Consider the following 23,315-nt stretch of genomic DNA (forward strand, 5'->3'; position numbering starts at 1 on the left):
GCGAGTGAAACCGCGGGCGAAAGCTAGTAAGCAATAAAACCCAAGATGATATAGGAATTAAGAACAATTTATTTCTATAATTTAAATAAAAAATAACAAGTTTCAATAGATATTGCACTTAATTTACTTATAATAAAAACTATGGTACAAAAACTATAGGCCTGTTTCCTTATTCATAAATGCCAAATTCGTAATTAGTAGAAACAAGTAAAATCCCTTGAGTTTAAAAATTAAGGTTGAACCTTTACCATTATTTACATCTGTGAGTTACCATTATAATACTCACAAATATTATAAATGCAATTGTTCTGTCGCTTTCACGCCAAACTACTGAACCAATTTCAAATTAAACATATTTATAGCAAAATGTATCTAGGTACAGAAATGCATCCTTATCCAAGGTATACATTACTCTGTGAGGGCTTAGCAAATATTTATGAAGATGATAATAATCCACCTTAAGCGACATGACGAGATAGGCTTAATTTTAACCCAGATCAGGTAGTCGTTTCCTTAGGAAACCATTTTAACCACAGGAACCAGCTATTACAAAGTAAATCCCAAAAACAGCTATTAAATAAATATATCACATTTAATATCAAAAGGCCTAAACAACTATACTATAATCAACCACATAACTTTTAGTAAAACCTCCTTTGAAAGTCTGATAGGCACAAGCAAACAGATGCGGCAACACAGCTAAAAGAAAGAGGTATAAACTCTTATCTATGGGCGGCGAGCTTCCAAAAGGATAAAACCATAGACCACGTCTATTACCATCTCTTAAATGATGACTAGTATATGCTAAAATTATCATAAATGATAGTAAGTATAAATTTAATTTCTTTTGTATATAACTGTATGATAAAATTAGAGTAGTTATAAGCAGCCAGAAAGTTGTGCAGTGGAATATGCCTCTGCTTTTTAAGTTGGTCATGTCCTGAAAAAAAAAACAACACTGAATGAACGGAAAGAATAAAATTTATTTATAAGTAGTGACCTGTCATGGTGGCCGCCCTAGTGGATAAAGAACCAACCTCTCAAGTATGAGTGTGTGTTCGGTTCAATTACTAATGTAACAAAGTATATCTTGGACACCAATGACTGTGTGTCGGAGGGCACGTTAAACTGTAGGTCCCGCTGTCATTGAACAACTTTGGCTGTCGTTATGGGTAGTCAGAAGCAAGAAAGTCTGACAATATTGGGTTGCCTGGGTAACTGAGTTGAGGAGGTCAGATAGGCAGTCGCTCCTTATAAAACAGTGGTACTCAGCTACATCCGGTTAAGACTGGAAGCTGACCCCACCATAATTTGTCTAAGTAAAATACAGTAAGTATACCAACAACTTACCTTCAAATAAACAGACCTAGCTACAAAAGCGTGGTCTATATCTATAAGAGACGACAATAATGTACAAAAAGTTACATTTATAACAGTATTCTCCACATGAATAGTGTGTTCATGGCTGAAAAATATCAAGGAAGATAAAAATCCAAGGCTCGCATGCACCATACTGTCAGTTATGGCGCGAAACGCTAAAGAGGTTGAATATCTTGATCGAAAAACTATTTCGTCTCCAATATAAGCTGTGAAAATGATAGCGAGAGTCAAAAAAACTTTTAAAAATTTCATGTTTGTATTTTTTTCATTTCTTGTCGTTACGTTTTATTGTTGAAATACATTTTACTATTTTTTTGGTTTGTTTTGTTATAGTTATTACATAGTTAAATGGTTAATTAGGCATTGTTTAATTATTTTTTATAACTTGCTTGTTTACGAAAAACTTGTATGACTTTGACAATGTTTTGGTTAGCGTTCAAAAACCTACACGTACTATAAATGATAAGAAGTACGCAGTCGGATTACTTGAAGAAATAAACATAAAAAGATAATTATTTAATAAACCGGTGCGGAAATAATGCAAAGTAAGTCAATTCTACTCTAAAACAATATTGTAAAAATCTAATGAGCACTTCAAATTTAGAAAAATAAAATTCAGTTTTCTGGTTTCTGAACACACTATCGGGAGTTGACAGTTCTCTTTTTAATTTTCGCCCACTCTTCATTGGCAGAGGCGGCAATTTAAACAGCCATCACTTAGTTTTAGTTTGATCATTTTTTATTGCTTTTAAGTAAAAAAATAAAGAAGAAATCGGATCAAAGAAGTTGATTCCGACTTTATCTAAACTTATTTAAAATATTTATAGTAACCTTACTTCAAGTATTTATATTTAGTTCCGTTAATTTTGGTCACTCGGATAGTATTCTTCTGAAAAATGGATAGTGTTTTCTTTTTCAAGTAAAAATCTATTTGTTGCGAAGTTTATGTGATATTTTTACAAAAGGACTAAAAAGTCTCCAACCTAACTATATCAAAGTGGTGAACGAAACAAAATCCCGCCAAAACCAGAAGTTCGAAAGACTCACTTTCGATATTCAAATTAAAATTACAAAGTTCATCATTCTTATCTAAAGATAGATTAACAAAATATTTAAACAACGCCACGCCTTAAATACTTGTAAAATGTTGATTTAAAATGTACTCATATAATCCTATATTGTACGACCTTCTTGCAGGAACATTATTGTATATACGTAGATGTCTATGTCACTGGCATTATATAAAATTTAATAGAGTTTATAATAAACTCTGGAGTCATAGATTTTCTGAGTATTTATAGGTCTTATCGCCGATTGCAATAATCGAGCCATCCATTGTTTTTCAAACGAAGATTTTGACATTAGCTTCATATAAATTGTGTCAAATTAGCGGCTTTTTAACTACGTATAAATAAATGAAGAATCCGCTCGACGGATTTTGTGCAAACTTCACATGTACCTACTAAATAGTCCGAACAAAGCCTAAACATTTGGTTTGGATTAAGACCGTTCTTGAGTTATAAAATTACGACGAAAAGTGACATACATTTTTATATACACGTAGATTTCAATCTATAATCGAAAGACAATGGATGGTTCGGTTATTGAAATTGCAGTTAATCATTGGTTACACCGTACACGGCATTCCTTGAAATCTTATCGTTTATCGTATCAGTTTCTGCATTGCTTATCTATCGGGGTTGCTAACTAATTGAATAAAATTTACACACACTTCTAATTGGTATATTCGTCACGGTTTATAATTTAGTAAAAAAAAACATTTAAATGGTAAAAATATTAATTAAAAAATAAATAAATATATTTTTTTAAATTATAATTTAATAATATGTACGTACTTTGAATCTACGTAAGATTTTTTTTAAAACCAGTGTTAGACAGAACTTAATGTAGTAAATATACTGTAAAATTAACTTTGGCAAGCTTTAAATATGAGGAATCTACCTAAATTCTTAAATTATTACGACATTTATTGTAAAAGTATGTAGGAAAAAATCTTAACACTTAACATTGCATTGACACATGACCGGATACCTAACCAGCCTTTTTTAATAAAATCTACTAAAAACAACCTCAAATTTCAAATTGTTAGTCGATTTTAATATTAATTTAATAAAATATTACACCTGGCTAACCAAGTAGCGTCTCCCTAAAATTGTGTAAAATTATAAACTGGCAACATTCACATTCTACAATCAAATTGTACTCGGAACTACAAGATATGAGATAAAAGTTAGTAAATCACTCCATTTTTGTCCAACGTGCCGTCACGAACCGGTTTTTTCTAAAAAGTTATTATAAACCGGATTAAAGTTCTTCAAAATGCGTGAAATAGTGCACGTTCAAGCTGGGCAATGTGGAAACCAAATAGGATCCAAGGTCAGTCAATTTTTTCAGTATATTTTCTTAAAACGAACTTGTTAGCAGCGCTATCTGGCGAAAGAGATAAGAAATGGATATTTAACGTACTTAATTTCAATTTGTACTGAAAATACTGATAATTTATTACCGAAAAGTAACTAAAAATTCATTGTGAAGTGAACAATCCCGAGCATGATCGGCCCATTAAATTACAAGCACCGTTTTCTCCTTGTAAATACTTAAACATCATGAAAATAGTACTAATTACTTCTTATACTATCAAGAGACATTCCTAATTTTGTAATGTTAAATACCTAAGTCATTTTTATTTATGTCTACCTGCAGTATTTAGAAAAATAACTTAATAACCTCGAAAACTATTAACTTTCAGTCAGTGATGTAATAATAGCGAGTAAAATGCACCCCGATTGTAATCGGTTGACCTAGTTTAAACAATATTGCATAAAACTTGAATGTTTTTATGTCGCAATACGTCGCGCTGCAGTGAAATTGAGTGCAACGCCATCTGTTGACGAGTAGCCGAACTAACTTTGTTTTACGTCTAGAACAATTGGAAGTTTTAAAATTGGTATTTTTTTGTGTTTAAGTTTTGTCCGATAGAAATATTAGCGTTATTTAACGTGACAGTATTAGTTCTCAATTACTATGATTAGAAAGTTAGTGAAACCGCGCGAAACAAATGACAATGTTTATCCATAACCGTTTAACATAGACATCAAAATTACTTTGTGTTAAATTAGCGCAATTGACAAGATCACGACTCACACCTAATGTTAACTTAGGTAAAATATTATCAATCACTTTTTGATTTCCCTCGAAAAGTCTTTAATTGACAATCTATTGACGTACTTTTTATAAACAACGGATTGTTAATAACCTATCTCTCAGTTGTTTTGCTAACTAGAGATAGGACTTTGACATTAGAGCCTTACAAGTAATGTCAAATTTCTACCAGCAAATCCACAGATAGGTTATCGAAATCTAACATTAATTTCGGGAAGTTTATTCTACACTTTTTCTGTCCGTCAAAAATACATAGGAAGCGGCGTTTTAGGGGCTGTCTTTTGTTAATTATGACATTCAGAAAGTGCTGTTTTTCAGCCTATCTTGAATAAATGTTTTTTACAAATACCAATATAATAATTTATGTATATTTAAGGTATATTTTTTAATTTGATTTTGATTATAAAACGTATTTATTTATCAACAGTTTTGGGAGATAATTTCGGACGAACACGGCGTCGACCCCAACGGTTATTACAAAGGGGAGAGCGACTTACAACTCGAAAGAATAAGCGTTTACTACAATGAAGCTGGTACAGGTAAGAACGAATATTAAGTATTATTATTTTTTTTATTTTATTTTATTTTAAGAAGGCTTACAGACTAATAACATAATATGTAACAAAAATATATTTTCCAGTTGCTAATAACAAGCCTCCACAGATATATAATGTTAACGATGAACTATTGTAATGCCTGAATGTGTTTTTTTTTTTTTTTTTTTTTTTTTTTTTTCTTTTTACCTATAGAATATTGAAAACCCGGCCAAGTGTGAGCCGGACTTGCCCGCGAAGGGACTCGTACCCTCTAAAATGTTTATTATATCTTAGTAGTCAGTATTGGGTTGCCTGGGTAACTGGGTTGAGGAGTTCAGATAGGCATCGCTCCTTGTAAACACTAGTACTCAGCCGCATCCGGTCTGCACCGGATGCGGATCCGGATCTGCATCCGGTGAAACTAAAAGCCGACCCCAGGCTCGGGAGATGATGATCTTCATTATCTGTGAAGATTCACCAGTCTAGCTACCAGCTATACAGCTTGGTGACAGACGGACGGTAAGTTGAACAGCAAAGTCTTAGCAATAGTTTTACCCTTTGGGCACGGAGCTCTAAAAATGAGGGTTGTTGTCTAAGTAAAAGATATAAACAGGTCGCAGTTTGAAAGCGTCTGTTTGGGGATCAAAATAATAAGTGATGGGGATATTGTGAACGCCTTTTGAGAGAAGGAGGTCCCTTTTACACTGGCGATTAACGAGCGACGGTTATAGTTATCGGCACGGATATTGAGCTCTCGGCGGAAGAGTGGGGATCGCTTTGCGCACTGTACACTTAAGGCAATAAACCAATAAATCACTTCTGCGCAGGTGAAGGTCAGGGCTCAATATCCTTGCCGATGATTATAACGCTTCTTCAACATTGCGTAAACGAAACCTTAACGTCGAGCATTTCAAGTAGGAAGAACATTTTGTCTATTGCCAAAGCCAAAAAACGTTAAGCAGACACTCCGCACGTGACTGTTGACTTTAGGACAACACAAACGCGGGAGCGGAGTGCAGAAGTTTTTAACCAACCTATAGTATTTTGTTATTCAAACGTCTTGTCTCCGCCCACTCAGTAGTAGTCGCAAGCGCTGCTGCTGTGCTCGAGGTCTTGGGTTCGATTCCCGCGTCGGGCCGAAATCGCTTTGTGGCTTTTCTTAATCTTTCACAAAGCAGCCCTTAGTCTGGAACGTGGTGATTGAGTCACCCGTGCATCGGAGAACAGGTAAATGTCGGTTCTGCGTCTGATCTCTTTCCGGTCGTGTCGGATTGCCGTCCTATCGGGTTATGAGAGTGAAGGAATAGGGAGTGCACCTGTGTCTGCGCAAATGCTCGTGCACTATAATATGTCCTGCGCAGCTGGCTGATCTCCTTACATGAGATCAACCGCCGTGGCCTTGGACGCCATTATTATTATTAGTATCCCTAAACGGAGACATTGTATTGGTTGTTTAAAAACTCTTCCGCTCCGCTTTGTTCGACTTTGGGCCTAAACTATGACAAATCTTTACACTATGTGTTGCTGGGGAGTTCGTAGCGCCACTTCTTCTTCCCAGCAAAAACACATAGGAAGTGGTGAAGGGCGGGCGTTTTGGGGACTGTCTTTTGTAAATTTCTGATGTTCGAAAAGTGCTGTTTCGCAGCCAAGTTTGAATAAACTAATTTTGATTTTGACTCATTTATAATCATCGGCAAGGATATTGAGCCCTGACCTTCACCTGCGCAAAAGTGATTTATTGGTTTATTGCCTGAAGTGTACAGTGCGCAAAGCGATCCCCACTCTTCCGCCGAGAGCTCATTATCCGTGCCGATAACTATACAAGTTACGACTCATTCTTACAACCGGCCCCATACATTAGGAACACGTAGTTATAATCTAATTACATAATTGGATCTACAAAGGTGCAACCTTGAACTCAATTGGCACCATTTGGCTTGTTATTGTCAAATTGGTATCACCTCTGTAATATAACGTAAGAATATTATGATCTAGCCGTTTTCCCGCGGTTTCACCCGCGTCCCGAGGGAGCTACTGCCCGCACCGGGATAAAATATAGCCTATGTTACTCGCAGATAATATAGCTCTAATGGTAAGAGAATATCTAAAATCGGTCCAGTAATTTTTGAGTTTATCTAAACACACGGCAGTGTGTCCGCTAAGTTCGAGCAAAAAAAAGCGACACACCGGCCGTGGGTTATATTACACGAACCATTTCGGGCCAAATTCTACCCCCCTATAACTCAAAATCTATTTTATTTACGCATATCATTTCTAGTATCTGTTGAGACCCCCTCACTTATCTAAACTACAAAATTTCATTAATATATGTTACTACTCTTTGGATGAATATTTGAATGATATGTCTCTGTGAATTGTATTTATTGTTGTTTATTTTGTTTTCTGACGATTTAATTACTATTTTTGTTTGTCAATTTAATGTTAAGTTTTTTTTTTTTTTTTTTCTTCTCTACTACATTTGTACGTCGTAATGACAAAACATAGCGTTCTAATTATACATACGTAAGATCTTTATTTTGTCAATACCTATGTTTTACAAATAAAAATATTCTATTCTATTCTATTCTATTCTATTCTATTCTATTCTATATCTTTTGTAGGTCTTGAGATATTGACGTCAGAAAATCGCTATTTTTACTATACACTCACTGACTGACTGACTGACTGACTCATTCATCAAAAACCTAAAACCTGCCAAGAACCATCATTAAAAAGTAACTATTTTTAACTGAGGTATTTGTATGGAACTTGGTACTTATTCAGATCTCACTTCTTTTATGGGCGAAGTATTCCCATATTATCGAACTTGGCAACCTTTCACATTTTTGTTTTGGTTTCCATTACAACCAAACAAACAAACAAAGTTTTCCTCTTTATAATATTAGTATAGATGAGTAATAACTCAGAGTGACTGCCTATCTGATCTCCTCAACACAGTTAACCGGGTAACTAGACCACCATCTGCCTAGCCTTTTCCCAACTATGTAGGCGTCGGCTTCCAGTCTAACCGGATGTAGCTGAGTACCAGTGTTTTAAAAGGAGCGACTGCCTATCTGATCTCCCCAACACAGTTACCCAGGCAACCCAAAATCCCTTGGAAAGACTGGTTATCTGACTGACTACCTGTAACGACTGCCAGAGATAGTCAAATGACAATCGGGACTGATGGTTCGACTGTCATTTGAAAGTTGATGAATTTAACGTGACGTCCGTAACACAGAAACACATTATGGCATTACCAAAATTCAGTCGCCTAAGTGTTACTAAACTTAGTAATAAGCCGATTCGACCTGTGTGGCAGTTATTTATCCACGAAAAGCCTGTCAACTGGAAAAATACTGCATTTTTCAAGTAATTATAGTAATTTGAAAACTCACGTGAACTCTGCATCATCGACATGACGTAAACAAGGCGTTGCTAGGCAACGTCATCTGTCTGTCAGCGGCATAAATAAATATGTATCGCTATTTGCGTTGTTAAACGCGAAACTTGAAATCGGCTGAACCTACATATTCGTATGTAATAAGAGGATAGAGTCGAGTATTTTGTTTGCTTTTTCTTGCTGCGTATTGTTTTTTTTGCTCCTTATAATTGGCATAGGTACAATTCAATCTATAAAAAGTATCTCACTCATCACGTTATCTCAGAAACTATTAGTGTTAGAGCCCTTGGACACTGCAGACTTAAATATCGACCAATGTTGGCCCGACAGATCGGTCTAATAAAAAAATATGTTACCTAATGCTGTAATGTGAATCAACATATCGGATGCCTCAAATCTTCTGAAGAACAATGTATAATAGTAATTGCCACAGCCCAAGTCCATGCGAACTCAGTCGCGGACCATAGCTAGTTAGTCATCAGCTCAATTCGTTCATAATTATGGTCACACTATTGAATTCGGAAATTCCTGTAATGATAGTAACAATGTGTTAATAATTACCTTGTTAGAGGAGGTCTCGTATTCGATTCCCAGATCGGCCCGAAATCGCTTTGTTTGTTTTAGAAACTTTCACAGGGCAGCCCGGAGCCCGGAAGTTGCTGACTATTTAATTTTTATTTATTTTTCAGGTAAATATGTACCCCGTGCGGTGTTGGTGGACTTGGAACCCGGCACCATGGACTCAGTCAGGTCCGGGGAGTACGGACAGCTGTTCAGACCAGATAACTTCGTGTTCGGACAGAGTGGTGCTGGTGAGTTACCTTTCAATTTTTCACCCGCTTCCCATGAGAACTACTGCGTACCACTTATAGCCGCGTGTGTGCTGGGACGTACTGGGATAAAATATAACTTTCCAACGGTGAATGAATTTTTCAAATCGGTTTAGGGGGTTATTCAATGTAAACAATCAATTCTTTCTTGTAACTTAAGGCGAGGAATTGGTCAACAATAATTCCATAACCGGCACGCGCATCTAAGGCGCCAAAAGGGGTCGGAGCGTCTGAGCGGGGCGAGGATAACAATACGCGCTCTAGCTTATAACTAAAAGTCGTAAGCGACAAAATGGTTTTGTAATTTTATTATTTAGAAATGATAATTTGATAAAAATTCCTTCTACAATTTTAAAGAGTATGTACATACTCAACTACGAAAAAAGTTAAGAGGCTTAAATCGGTCCCGTATGCCCATAATATGTGTATCTCTTTTTAAAAAGAGGTATGTTTGATATATTTTTCTCTGTTATAAAAGTTACCTAATCATGTTTCTACGTCTAACAAAATAAGGTTTATATCATGAACTTTCAGGTAACCAAGTTGTATTTTGATCCGTTTTGTATTTACTGAGAAAAATTGAAATCCTTGGCGCCAAAAATTCCAATTCGTCCTCTTAATTCAAGAACCTCTATTCAACAAATTCTGTCAACCCAAAAACTTTATATCATTCTAGTAATCATTAATTGTTTCTCCTCTTTGAAAAAATATTTACTCATTCCCTATTTATAGATTCGTCATGTTAAGGTTACACTGTATAAATATAGACTAACAGTTTCGAGCGGTTACACCTACGTCCCGGGGAACTACGTCCCCACATGAATAAAATGTAGGACATAGAAATCACGAATTTCTATTCGTAAAATTATTACCAAATACGGACCACAGATCCAAAGAACACAATCTCATAATTTAGCCAAGAGCCATCCAGCGACGAGTAGCGGAACTAATCTAAGTATGATGTAATTTCTCATATAGATAATTACGTTTCTTTCCGATGAAGAATATGATTCATGATTAGATTATATTAAGATGATATGAATTAATGATTAATTGTGAAATGCAATTTTGTAATTATCTGACATTATTTAAGCTAAGCGTCCACTTGTCGGTATCGTACGCAACGGACGCATCGCACGCAACGGATCGTAGTATTATTTATATAGAAACTCAAACAAGATGTGCGATGCGTACGATGCGGACAGGTGGACGCACTTGTTTGAGTTTCTATATAAATAATACTACGATCCGTTGCGTGCGATACGTCCGTTGCGTACGATACTGACAAGTGGACGCTTAGCTTTATTGTTGCTGTGGGTGGATATTGCAATCGGATTAACTTTTTACTAACATATTATTTTACGAGAGTCATTTAGAACTGAAAAATGTTACTGAAAATGTAAAAAATAGGTCCAAATTCTAAGTCATTGTCAAAATGACAATGTTTGTTAGCTGTTTTCTCGCGGTTTCACCCGCGTCCCGGGATAACTTTTCCTGTATCTGAACAACGTTACTCCAGAGATAGTCAAGCTTGGCTATGAGAATGATTTGAACATCGTTTCAGTAGTTTCATAACCTGTAGGGTTCAAACAAACAAGACAAAATTTCCTCTTTAGATTTTTATAGAAGTACATATATTATTTTATTTTAATTTAAAAATTTGTTTTTTTTTATTTTGGCTTTTATGTAGGTACCTAACTACCGACTAATGTGCCAGTGTGTATAATTCTAGTAAAGTATAATTTCTATATGTATTTTCGTTCGTCACAGGTAACAACTGGGCGAAGGGTCACTACACAGAGGGCGCTGAGCTCGTCGACGCTGTCATGGATGTCATCAGGAAGGAGGCGGAAGGCTGTGACTGTTTACAAGGTAAGGTATAAATAACTTGGTGTTAGTTGTTTTGAGAGAAATCTGTGGTTGTAAACTATGTCACAGAAATGTATTACAGCAACTTTTGGCAGCATGTTTTATGATCAACATTTTGTAATGAAATGAAATGAAATTATTTATTCCGCTACTTGAATGTTGTTGACAAAATATAGGTTCTAAATAGTCGTCTTGCACTTTTTTATTTAATAAAAAAGACGTTCAGGGCATTGGTTCTTTTTGAGAACAGAATTTTATAACTTTTGAATTTTTACACTATTTACACATATTTACATCACTTATTTATTGCACTTCACATTAGTTTCTTGTTTCTATTAAGTATTAGATATGAATTTATTAAAATTGAATGTTTATATTAAGTTTTGATTTTAGTTTTATACTGTTCCTTTTCAATTGTTTTTTGACATGAAATACTTGAAGATTATTGTTTTCTTCAACGTCACACTACACCACTGAGTTTAAATGAGTACTGTAAACTTATAATTTTATTAAATTGTATACAATTACTATTTGTATCTTTCATCATCCTCCGAGCCTTTTTCCCAATCATGTTGGGGTCGGCTTCCAGTCTAACCGGATTCAGCTGAGTACCAGTGCTTTACAAGAAGCGACTGCCTATCTGACCTCCTCAACCCAGTTACCCGGGCCACCCGATACCCCTTGGTTAGACTGGTGTCAGACTTACTGGCTTCTGACTACCCGTAACGACTGCCAAGGATGTTCAATGACAGCCGGGACCTACTATTTGTATCTTTATTGAAATCAATTAACTTTAATTTCGGTCATAAACTTTACATATCATGAGAAACTTCGTCCCACGTGCGGGCTCTTCTCATACAGAGAAGGAATGGACGTTCATCACTCAAGGTGAAAGCGACTTTTGAGTCCAGGTTTCCCCTCACCTTTTTTTAACCCCAAATTCCCCATCAACATTGAGAAACTTGAGCTCGAAAATTCGTAGTAAACAGCTGTCTTAAGAAAACAGACGTTTATGTTGCCCTTAGGAATCTCATAATAAGTAAATATAATCCGTTTCTTCCAGGATTCCAGTTAACCCACTCCCTAGGCGGTGGTACAGGATCTGGCATGGGTACTCTACTGCTCAGCAAAATCCGTGAAGAGTTCCCAGATAGAATTATGAATACTTTCAGTGTGGTTCCTTCTCCTAAGGTAACAAAGTTAATTTTTACATGTATGCACAAAAAACAACGTCTAGAATATTGTACTGTTTATTTTTTAATTAATATGTGTTCTTGTACGAATCGTGTTGTATTTTTTACGCTGTTGGTCACCGTTTTTTTTATCGCAAGATATCCTGATAATAACGTGCCAACGAGATATTTAGTTCCTCTTTTCTAAACTAGATGGCGTTTACCCAACTTTTATTATACACAGGCGTTTTATTTCTGCGCCACTTGGAAGCGTCAAAAGGGATGAATATCGAGACTTATATATGTGTGGGTGCGTAGGGTGTCGTGTAAGGAGCGGACTAAAAGTCCACGGTACGGAAAATATTTTTAACCGTTTCATAACAAGATGCTCTGTCTTTAGATCCATTGTACATACTTTAAAACCCTAAAGAAACACAATGGCACATACTTATTTACTTGTCCATTAAGAAGCATACTAATAGTACATATTCGTGACGCTAGGTAAGCGAAGTGGTGCTGGAGCCGTACAACGCGACGCTGTCGGTGCATCAGCTCGTAGAGAACACCGACATGTCATTCTGTATCGACAACGAGGCGCTCTATAACATATGTTTCCGCACGCTCAAGCTAGCCAGCCCCAGCTACGGAGACCTTAATCATTTGATTTCGGTAAGTTTTTGAACATTTATTAATACCCTGACTTCCACCAGCAGTTTCACCCGTGTCCGGTCATCTTAAATGAATGTCCGGGCTTAAAAAGTCTAAGCTAGCTCCCCGACAATTTTCAGTCAAATAGATTCAGTCTTTCTTGAATAGGGTAGTGTCCAGGGTCGAAATAATGAAATAATATTTAGTCCGCTTTTTAGATAATCAAAAAATATTGGATACGTATTTTTTTGTTTTTTTAATTAAACATAAAATGACAAAGATAATACACTTCAAAAATTAGGAGTGGGGGTTTTTACGTCACAGTGTCCTGAAAATTGTAGCAACTTGTGACGTCACACTCAACTTTAACACGCTATATCTTAACAAGTTCTGATCCAATTTAAAAAAGAAAAAATACGTATCGCTTAATTTTGGACAATCTACAAGACGGACTAATTATTATTTTTTAGGAAACTAGCCTATTATGAGTAAAGTAACTAAAACTAAAAATAAAAATAAAAAATAAATCTTTTATTTATGTATTTATTTATTTATTTATTTCGCATAGCTACTTTGCCTAGTCTTTTCCCAATCTTAGTTGGGCTCAACTTACAGTCTGCCAGGTACTACAGGTGCGACTGCCTATCTTACCTCCTCAATACCGGTTCCTATTACTCTTATCAACGATCGATCCACGCGGCTTTGAATCAGCCACGAACTCTTCCAAAATTATAAACTTTGTTTTAAAACTTCTCTTATAAAGACATCCTCTATATTTCTAGCTCACAATGTCCGGAGTGACCACATGCCTACGTTTCCCGGGACAACTGAACGCCGACCTCAGGAAGTTGGCTGTCAACATGGTGCCCTTCCCTAGGTTACACTTCTTCATGCCAGGTATGTGGGAAGAATTTCTTTGAATTTTGTAAAGAAAAGTTGAAGTATTTATTAGTTTACTAGCTTCTGCTAGTGGTTTCACCCGCTTCTTGTGGGAAATACTTCCCGGTTCTGGATAAACAGTAGCCTGCATATTATTCTGATCTATAAATTATAGCCGTCTTCGCGTCCCGCAGGTACTGCCTTTACTTGGGACAAGTGCAGCTTTCCAACAACGAAAGAATTTTTCAAATCGATCTCTTAGTTATCGAGCCTTTAGGCCTTTCGGACAGTCAGAGAAACCAAAAACACGTTTTAATCTGTATAATCCAGACTATTATACTAGATAATAGTCGGTATTTTTATTTCAAAACAGTTTTTTTATGTAGGTACTAGCTTTTGCCCGCAACTTCGTTCGCGTGGAATAGTGACTACCAGCAGATTTTTGATTTGACCAATAGATGGCGCTATATGTCCGGAATATTTTTTTTTTTTTTTTGTAATAAAAACTATCCTATGTCCTTTCTCAAGTTTCAAACTATGTCTGTACCAAATTTCACACAAATCGGTTCAGTAGTTTAGGCGTGAAGAAAAGACAGACAGACAGACAGACAGAGTTACTTTCGCATTTATAATATTAGTTTGGATGACAGCCTTTATTTATAGGTATATGTTTTCTTCAACAGGTTTCGCTCCGTTAACAGCAAGAAATGCCTTCAACTTCCGCGCACAATCTGTACCAGAACTAATGAGCCAGGTAAGTTGATTATTCTTAGAAATTGAAATCTGATAATTTCCGAGTCTTTGCTCAAAGAAACAAAATAAAAACGTTCGTTCAGCTCAATCCGTCATGTTTTCTATCACTTCATGTTATTTTTTCGGTATTTACTTTTACAATTGTAAAATACCTTCAATATATACTTACCCATTTTTCAGTAATTACGTGTAAGTTTTTACTTTAAATGTCTAACCATAGACTAAAATACTGTAAAATTTCAACTAAAAAATACTATAAATACAATTTCAGCACAGCATAAATAAAAGTTGTTCCCCTTCTCGACACTAGATGGCGTTGTTACCAATTTTTTTCATTTTTTATTTATAAACTAATATATAAAGACAATCACGATAGATACAATACTTTAACACTTTAACTAAAAATACTACAAGTAAATACAAACATACAAAACAACAGCACAGCGTAAATAAAAGTTGTTCAACTTTTCACCACCAGATGGCATTTAACTCAAATCCCTTGTAATTAGAAGTTCAGCTTCTCACCGCTAGATGGCGTTGTAACCAATTTCCCCCGTTTACCTGTAGATGTTCAACTCGGGTAACATGATGACGGCCGCGGACCCGCGTCACGGCCGCTACCTGACTGTGGCCACCATCTTCAGAGGCAGGATGTCCATGAAGGAGGTCGATGAACAGATACTGGCTATACAGAATAAGAATTCTAGGTAAGACGGATTTATTTTGAAGAGATTATGTATTAAAGGAGTATCTTGCCGGTTCTTGCGGTTTGTTTTTGCGTCCCGAGGGATCTAATTCTTGAATGTGGATAGAAAGTAGTCTATAATATGTTACTTAGGAATAGGTCCTACTACCATGTTTCATCAAAATCTTTTATTCGTTTTTGCGTGAAAGAGTTACAAAGGCTAGTCCAGTCTATCCGTAATTTAACTGGATGCAGCAGGATACCAGTGTTTTAAATAGAACGCTAATCTGACCTCAAGCTACTTATCAGGGCAACAAAATACCCCTTGGTTGGTTGATTAGAACTGATTGTCAGAATTACTGGCTTCTCACTTAACATGACGCCCGCCGATTGTACAAACAACAGCCGGGACCAATTAGCGTGTCTTCCGAAACACGGAGTCAAGACAATCACACATCCATAGACCGACCGCGCTGAGCGTTGCTTAGGCATCGTTCAGACCAAACGTATTGTCAGCCGCTGACTGTGAGCGCGCGTTACGCAGTTTATTGCTTTTCCATATATATTGAAATTGTCGTTCACACCGAACCGACTATACGCTATTACGTCGTCTGTTGTCGCTGACTCTCAGTGGCCGATTATTTTACTACGCGACTATGCACGGCGGACGCGGATTGGCTACGCGGACGCAGTTGCCGAATAGCGCCGCTCCGCCGCGCCCGCACCGCCGCGCGCCTCGGCCGCAATACACTCGAGAAACAAACTTCAATGAGGACAGACGTGACACGTGACACCTCGCGATGTTCGACACCGAAAAGTTTATTGCAGAAGTACATTCTAGAGAATGTATTTGGAATGCGAATTCAGAAGAATTTAGTGATAGAAACTTACGAAGATGCGCTTGGGAAGACATAGCATCTGTTAAGGCGCGGCTCCACCGCGGTGCACGGAGAGGCTACGCACGTGTATTAAGTTTCGCTTTGTAAGAAAATGTATGTGGTTGTGTCCACTGCAACCCACGGAGAGGCTACGCATGAATTGACGTCATTGATACACGCGTGGCTTGCTCGAATAGGCGGTTACATAGCTCAACGCTGTCAACGTGGGTCTACGTTTCCACTGGAGTACACGAATAAGACCCACGACTATGTACAGCTCGGTTATCGCAGAGCAGTTTTCAGTCATTCACGTTGTGGAACGGACGCGTTTCGTGTTTCTCGTATACATATATCGTATCGAGGTACTCATAGAATGGCATTGGTACTGACTTTGCTAGACAGTTCTTCTGACGATGAATCCGAAAGTGAGATTGATGATCATTGACACACGCATAGCTTGCTCGAATAAGCGGTTACGTAGCTCAACGCTGTCAGCGTGGGTCTACCCGTGCGCCGTGCCACGCTATACATAGTCGTGGGTCATATTCGTGTACTTCAGTGGAAACGTAGACCCACGTTGTCAAACAAATGAATACACGCAGCTAAAATGCGCCGCGTGTCCGTGCACAGCGTGCACTGCGGTGGAACCGCGCCTTTATGTATGAAGATTGGGGGGTTCAAATACTGAGCTCTTTTATGTGTAGAATAGTCAGCCGCTCAGCGTACGCATCTAGTGTGAACCTACACGAGCCTATTCTTTTGTTCACACATGTAGCGCATCGTACGCTATAGCTTATTGTCGGCTTGGTGAGTACGCGTACTGCAGATTGAGTCGACGTTCATACTGGGGCAGACAGTGAGTATACTCACAGTCAGCGGCGGACAATACGTTTGGTGTGAACAATCCCTTTCCAACTCACACGATACGAGCCTCCTAAAATCTAAACATTATCTTTCTTTTAATTACTTAACTTTATGAAACTTTCTTTCTTTCTCCCCTCAGCTATTTCGTAGAATGGATCCCTAACAACCTGAAGGTGGCAGTGTGTGACATTCCGCCGCGAGGGCTGAAGATGTCGGCCACGTTCATCGGCAACAGCACGGCCATACAGGAGATATTCAAGCGCATCTCCGAGCAGTTCACCGCCATGTTCAGGAGAAAAGTAAGCACAATTTGTGAAAAAAAAATACATATTTTGCCAAATTTTATCCCACCTACTATCACTTATCTACGTGCACACCTATTCATCTTAACAACTACTCACACAATCATCATCATTATCTGCCTAGCCATTTCCCTAGTTGGGGTCGGCTTCCACTCTAACCGGATGCAGCTGAGTACCAGTGAGCCACATGAAGCAACTGTCTAACTAACCTCGGAGAAAGGTAATCATCATCTGCCTAGCCTTTTCCCTACTATGTTGGTTTCGGCTTTATATATGAATGGATGGCCAAGCCCCTGAAGGTGGCAGTGTGTGACATTCCGCCGCGAGGGCTGAAGATGTCGGCCACGTTCATCGGCAACAGCACGGCCATACAGGAGATATTCAAGCGCATCTCCGAGCAGTTCACCGCCATGTTCAGGAGAAAGGTAATCATCATCTGCCTCCAGTCTAACCTGATGCAGCTGAGTACCAGTGTGCTACAAGGCGTTACCTCAGAATATTATTGTGTATTAATTTCTTATCTTATCTAGCCATCAAATAACCGAACATTCCACTTAACTATGTAATCAACAAAATATATAAGTTATCGAATGTTAAATGTTTGTGATGTGGCAGTACTTTTTAAATAAATAAATAAACCACATAGCCACTTTCCCAAACCTACTCACTGACTCATCCTCTCACCTACTCATCCCGCTCACTCATTCTCCTGCCTTCTTCTTCCTGCCCTGTTCCCCATTTTATTTGTTGACTCATCCTCCAACCCACTCATATTCCCACCTAAACACCATGTTGCTCTTGCTCACCACTATAAACATACTTACCTATATTGTCTCCAGGCTTTCCTCCACTGGTACACGGGCGAGGGCATGGACGAGATGGAGTTCACAGAGGCAGCCAGCAACATGGCGGATCTTATCTCCGAATATCAACAGTATCAGGTAATATAAATATGCAACATATAACTTAATTAACGCACATCCTGAAATTAGTTTGTTCAGAATCGTTTACTGAATCGATTTATATCATTTTTAATATAGGTAATGTTTTATCCCAAAAATAATTAAAACTACGTAAATTATTGTCATATTAACCCTGTACAGTCAAAACAAATTCAAATAGACCGTAACTCAAAGTAATAAGACTTCGTGTATTGTCGGCTTTTTCCGTAGTTTCGTTATGTTGTGTCGAGTCGAGCGGCGCGCGGCGCGATATTTGCGTGCGTAGTAGTTTGACCAAAAAGTTCTCCAAGAATTGGTATAACTAATTTAGTAAATAACAATGCATATACATGTTAAATTAAAAATTCAGTGTATGTATTATGATTATAACATAATATTCTAATTGGGGTGTTTGAGGGTGTGCGTTAATTACGTTGCATGTTGTATAACTAGCTTCACACGGAACAACTTCATGCAGCCGGATAAAAAGTAGCCCACGGCATTCCTCAATAAATAGTCTAAGTGGAAAGAATTACCAAATCGGTCTCTTAATAATTGGGACAGTTAGGGCGTTACTACAAAAACTTTAAACCCTGTTTTACACTTGTCTAATAAAATTTTGGCTGCAAAATGAACCATATGTCAACGTCATAATTTGACATTTTTTTAGACAAGGCATAAACTGACGTTTAAAAGTTTTTGTGGTAAGACGGATATGGCCTTACTACAAAAACTTTAACCCCTGTTTTACACTTGTCTAATAAAATTTTGTCTGCAAAATGAACCGTATGTCAACGTCATAATTTGACATTTTTTTAGACAAGGCATAAACTGACGTTTAAAAGTTTTTGTGGTAAGACGGTTTTAGTCTAGAGCCGAAAAAAGGGCATACTCTACTCTATATAAGCCACTAGCCGTTTTCCCGCGGTGTCACCCGCGTCCCGTGGGAGCTACTGCCCGCACCGGGATATAATATAGCCTATGTTGCTCGCAGATAATATAGCTTTCTAATGGTGAAAGAATATTCAGAACCGGTCCAGTAGTTTTTGAGTTTATCCATTACAACCAAACAAACAAAGTTTTCGTCTTTATAATATTAGTATAGATGAAATGAGTATTATAGCATACGCACAACATGTTATTAGAGTTTTGGGTCCCGATTACTAAGATTTCGAAGATTTCGCTGTCGAAGCCTGGAAAAAACTTGTGCTGTGCATAGGTTTTAATTTGACACAGCCACTACACAGTATATAAATTTTTAAATATTCAATCAACAATCTATCTAACCGATTGTCACTATCTAGCCGATTTCCCGCGGTTTCACCCGCGTCCCGTGGGAACTACTGCCCGTACCGGGATAAAATATAGCCTATGTTACTCGGGAAGAGAGTAGCGCCCCAACAGTGAAAGCACTTTTCAAATCTTTTAAGTACTTCCGGAGCCTATTCGATGCAAACAAACATACGATGAAATATTTGCTTTTTACATATTAACTATTTATCATTTTCGTTCCTAGGAGGCAAGCGTGGATGATGATGACGTGTTTGATGAAGAAGAAGAGGCTCCCGAGGAGTATAGGATGGAACCCACCAATAACACCATGGAAATGATATAAAAAACTAAAACTAAAATAAAAACAACGGCATTTTTACTATTTTTAGTTTATATATTATCTTTTATTTTTTTTATCACCATTTATTTTCGTTTTAGTTGTAAGTAATCGTGTTTTTTTATTATTACAATTTTAAAATTCCAATTTGTGTTTGTTTAAAAATCCGTGTTTGTGTTGTTTTTAATTTAAAATTGCGTTTTTTTTAATTTGCCAGCAATGCATAAAAAAATTGTCTGTGTAAAAAGCAGGGCTTTTTACTTTATTTTTTATTTTAGAAAAAAAAATCTTGATTAATAGCATGACAAACGAAAAAACGCTTTTTTAAATTAAAAAAAAATTAATTGAATTGCCTAATTGTTAAATGTATCAATCAGTATGTCAATTAATGTGATTTTTCATATCATTAATGAAAAGTGCTTGTAGTTCACATAAGTGTTTCTAGAGCTTTCAAATAAATATTTATACAAAGTACATACAAAACAATTTTAATTATATGTGAGTGATTTCCAAAGATAGCGATCGTAGAAGCTTGAGAGGTCTAAAATTAACAAAAACTGCAGTTCTAAGGCCCGCCGCTGATTGTAACTTTTTGTCCCCGTGACTTTTTGTCACTGTCACCTGCTATCACCCACGATGCGCTCACTGAATCTGTTCTTGGGTGACAAATCGCGTTCATTTTTGTATGCCGGCTGAGTGACAAAAAGTCACCGAGTGGACTCCCATTGTAATGTACAGGGCGAGTGACAGTCACGTCACTCCGGCATTGCCTGCTGCTGCAACTATTTGTCACCATATTGTCACGTCACCATAATGAGCGCACTAGTTTTCATTGCACTTGACTAAGTGACAATAAGTCACGGTGACGAAAAGTTGCAATCAGCGGCTAGCCTAACATTGTGTATTTTTGATATTAAGGCCACTAAATGGTGAAGGAAAACATCTTGAGGAAACCTGGACTATAAAGTCTGAAATTGTCAATCCGCTGTGAGCAAGCGTGGTGATTAACGCTCATTCCTTCTTTGTATGAGAAGATGCTTAAATTCCAAAGAAAACTCACTTTTAATTTAATAATTTCTTGTATTTCCTTTTCAATTTTAATTACTATTAATATCTTGTATGTCTCTACCAGACCTCGGGACTATAGAGTCCCGGATTTTTGGGAGGCGAACGTGGGGCCGAAGCCAACACGCTGAAGCCCTTTTGAGACAACTTTAATGAAATGGTGACACAAAACCGACGATTATCCCTGTATACACTATAGAAATGTACCCAAGGACAATCCCCGGTTCTGTGCTAAACTATTGCTAACTATGGATGAAAACTACTTGGGCTATTGTGATGGGATGCTAGTGGACTAGGAATGGGGAAACTACGGGAACTATGGCACCTGCCGATAACAATGTAATAAATACACGTAAAAATGGCAGGTGGAGACTCGCCAACTCACTTACTGGGCCCCCGGGAATCAGTCGCTAAATCGCAACAAGGGGGCAACAGGTACATGAGCGGCTGAAGGGTGAGGATACCTCGGCGGACTTTAAACGCAGATCACGCGCTCCCTGTGGGTCCAGCATCACCGGCCCACTCGCCACTTACCACGAGGCACCTACCCTCCGAGTGGGCTGTTAACCCATTATTTTCATATTAGATCAAGCTTTAAATTGAAAATTATGTAGCGGTTTTTTAAATCAATTTAAAAATCCGTCTTTTTTTTTAAACCGTTTTTAAGCCATTTTTAAATTATAATGTTAATTATTAAGCATACGTTTGTTGAGCTGTGTTAAGCATTAAAATGACGCAGGAATGTTATCATTTATTATTTTTGAAAAATAAATCATATAAATTGTGTAAAAGTGTTGTTTTTTATTTATTCCCATATATTTTTTTCTCGGGGTCGGCTTCCAGTCTTAGGGTGTTTACATAAAGAAAGGTTACCGGTACAGACAAACCTGTACGGGTAGGTACCGATCAGTGCAGGTATAATATTTCAATATAATCCTATTGAAACAGAAACAGGGGCCCGATTCTCCTAAGCCTCTGTTGGTCCCCGCCTGCGATGCTTTCCATCAATATTTATAAATTAAATATTATTGTGGGGCTTGTTTTACTCTTTTTTTAGTGTGCAGTCGGGTATTTTGTTTTTTTAATAATAATTCTTTTATTTATAACTTTTTAGCTGTTTTTATTTAACGAAAATGTTGTAGATGTAGAAGACTATGTATATGTAAGTACCATTTTAAATTATTTCGACGACATTTGGCTTTAGATTACGAGTGATGTTACTCCGCAACATAAATTTACCGCCAATCTGGACTGTTGGTAGTGAAGAAGAAAAAGAATTAGGTGAGTCATTACTGCTGAAGACCGTCAACGACGTGTGCCCTTATGCGTGTGCCCGCATTCGGGCTGTATACTCGAGCATATCCCCCTCCGCACCGCGCCGCGCGCCGCATGCCAGGCCACACCCTATCTTTTTGCTTGCTAACGCATGAGTTGCTTTGCGTTGACGCAGAATTAACATGTTCCCGTGGGAATTTTGAGAAAAAACGTATCCTATATTAATTATTACTCCCGTGATTGAAATGAATCTAATGATACCGCATACATATTTTTTTAAAGGGAAATTTAGAAAAAATATCCCGTGGGACTTTTAGGATAAAATGTATCCTATGACACTCCCGTAATCAAGACAAATCTAACGATACCTCATACATCAAAATCCATCAAGCCGTTTAGGCTACAGGAGGTCACAAAGGAACAGACATACATACATACTTACATACACTCGAAAAACATTACCCTCCTTCTTTGGCAGTCGGGTAAAAATAGCGGAATGCCACATACGCTTCAATCGTAATCGAGTCGGGATCGGATCTCAGTCGAATCGAGTCGAACGTCAATCGAATGTTGCTTATGTAAAATTAGGAGAATCGGGCCCCAGGTTTACCTGTTTCTTTATAAGTGAGTGAATAGGATTGTATTGAAATATTATACCTGCACTGATCGGTACCTACCCGTACAGGTTTGTCTGTACCGGAAACCTGTTTCTTTATGTAAGCACCCTAACTGAATGCAGCTGATACCAGTGTTTTACAAGAAGCGACTGCCTATCTGACCTCCTCAACCCAGTTACCCGGCCAACCGAATACCCGATAAATCCGCGCGGCTTGGCTTTAGAACGATCAGTATTTTTATAATTATGAATTAACATTCTAATAAGCCAATGTAACGTGTAGGTATTAAACTTATCAGAAACTTTTATATAACCTTTTGCCTAGGTATATGTCCTGCGCAGTTGGCTGGCTTACATGAGAACCAGGGGCCCGATTCTCCTAAGTTAATAATGTCAAAATCGAGTAGAAATCGAATCGCAATATGAT

The 23,315-nt window shown here is 37.5% G+C and overlaps 2 protein-coding genes across 4 annotated transcripts; one reads left to right on the top strand and one right to left on the bottom strand.

The window, feature by feature from the left end:
- Nucleotides 1–46: 46 nt before the first annotated feature.
- On the bottom strand, nt 47–1,807 carry LOC124644499 (transmembrane protein 267). The gene is made up of 2 exons (XM_047183909.1): nt 1,351–1,807; nt 47–940 (listed from the first exon to the last, which is right to left on the bottom strand). Exons 1-2 carry the CDS (start codon nt 1,630–1,632, stop codon nt 608–610), a joined length of 615 nt encoding a protein of 204 aa, XP_047039865.1. The 5' UTR covers nt 1,633–1,807; the 3' UTR covers nt 47–607.
- A 1,772-nt stretch (nt 1,808–3,579) lies between these two features.
- LOC124644407 (tubulin beta chain-like) lies at nt 3,580–21,788 on the top strand. Of its 3 annotated transcripts, XR_006986055.1 has the most exons (14): nt 3,581–3,777; nt 4,991–5,102; nt 9,192–9,314; nt 11,103–11,204; nt 12,265–12,392; nt 12,875–13,042; nt 13,804–13,918; nt 14,584–14,654; nt 15,221–15,360; nt 17,220–17,379; nt 18,222–18,323; nt 19,840–20,499; nt 20,828–21,044; nt 21,568–21,788. XR_006986055.1 is itself a non-coding variant. In XM_047183734.1 (13 exons), exons 1-13 carry the CDS (start codon nt 3,721–3,723, stop codon nt 19,936–19,938), a joined length of 1,377 nt encoding a protein of 458 aa, XP_047039690.1. In that variant the 5' UTR covers nt 3,580–3,720; the 3' UTR covers nt 19,939–20,406. The 3 variants fall into 3 exon arrangements, 1 of the variants encoding a protein (XP_047039690.1); XM_047183734.1 differs by lacking the exons at nt 20,828–21,044; nt 21,568–21,788 and adding an exon at nt 17,682–17,807 and having other exon boundaries at nt 3,580–3,777; nt 17,220–17,253; nt 19,840–20,406; XR_006986054.1 differs by having other exon boundaries at nt 19,840–21,044.
- The last annotated feature ends 1,527 nt before the right edge of the window (nt 21,789–23,315 follow it).

This window comes from Helicoverpa zea, chromosome 30 (assembly GCF_022581195.2).
Source record: "Helicoverpa zea isolate HzStark_Cry1AcR chromosome 30, ilHelZeax1.1, whole genome shotgun sequence".
Lineage (NCBI taxonomy): Eukaryota > Metazoa > Arthropoda > Insecta > Lepidoptera > Noctuidae > Helicoverpa > Helicoverpa zea.

What these genes read in the sequence shown, in the direction of transcription:
- LOC124644499 (XM_047183909.1), bottom strand. Translation starts at nt 1,632, where the DNA reads ATGAAATTTTTAAAAGTTTTTTTGACTCTCGCTATCATTTTCACAGCT. An exon ending in CTAGGTCTGTTTATTTGAAG is followed by an intron (nt 941 to 1,350) that starts GTAAGTTGTTGG and finishes TTTTTTTTTCAG; the next exon opens with GACATGACCAACTTAAAAAG.
- LOC124644407 (XM_047183734.1), top strand. Translation starts at nt 3,721, where the DNA reads ATGCGTGAAATAGTGCACGTTCAAGCTGGGCAATGTGGAAACCAAATA. An exon ending in GTGTGGTTCCTTCTCCTAAG is followed by an intron (nt 12,393 to 12,874) that starts GTAACAAAGTTA and finishes TCGTGACGCTAG; the next exon opens with GTAAGCGAAGTGGTGCTGGA. An exon ending in CCGAATATCAACAGTATCAG is followed by an intron (nt 18,324 to 19,839) that starts GTAATATAAATA and finishes TTTCGTTCCTAG; the next exon opens with GAGGCAAGCGTGGATGATGA.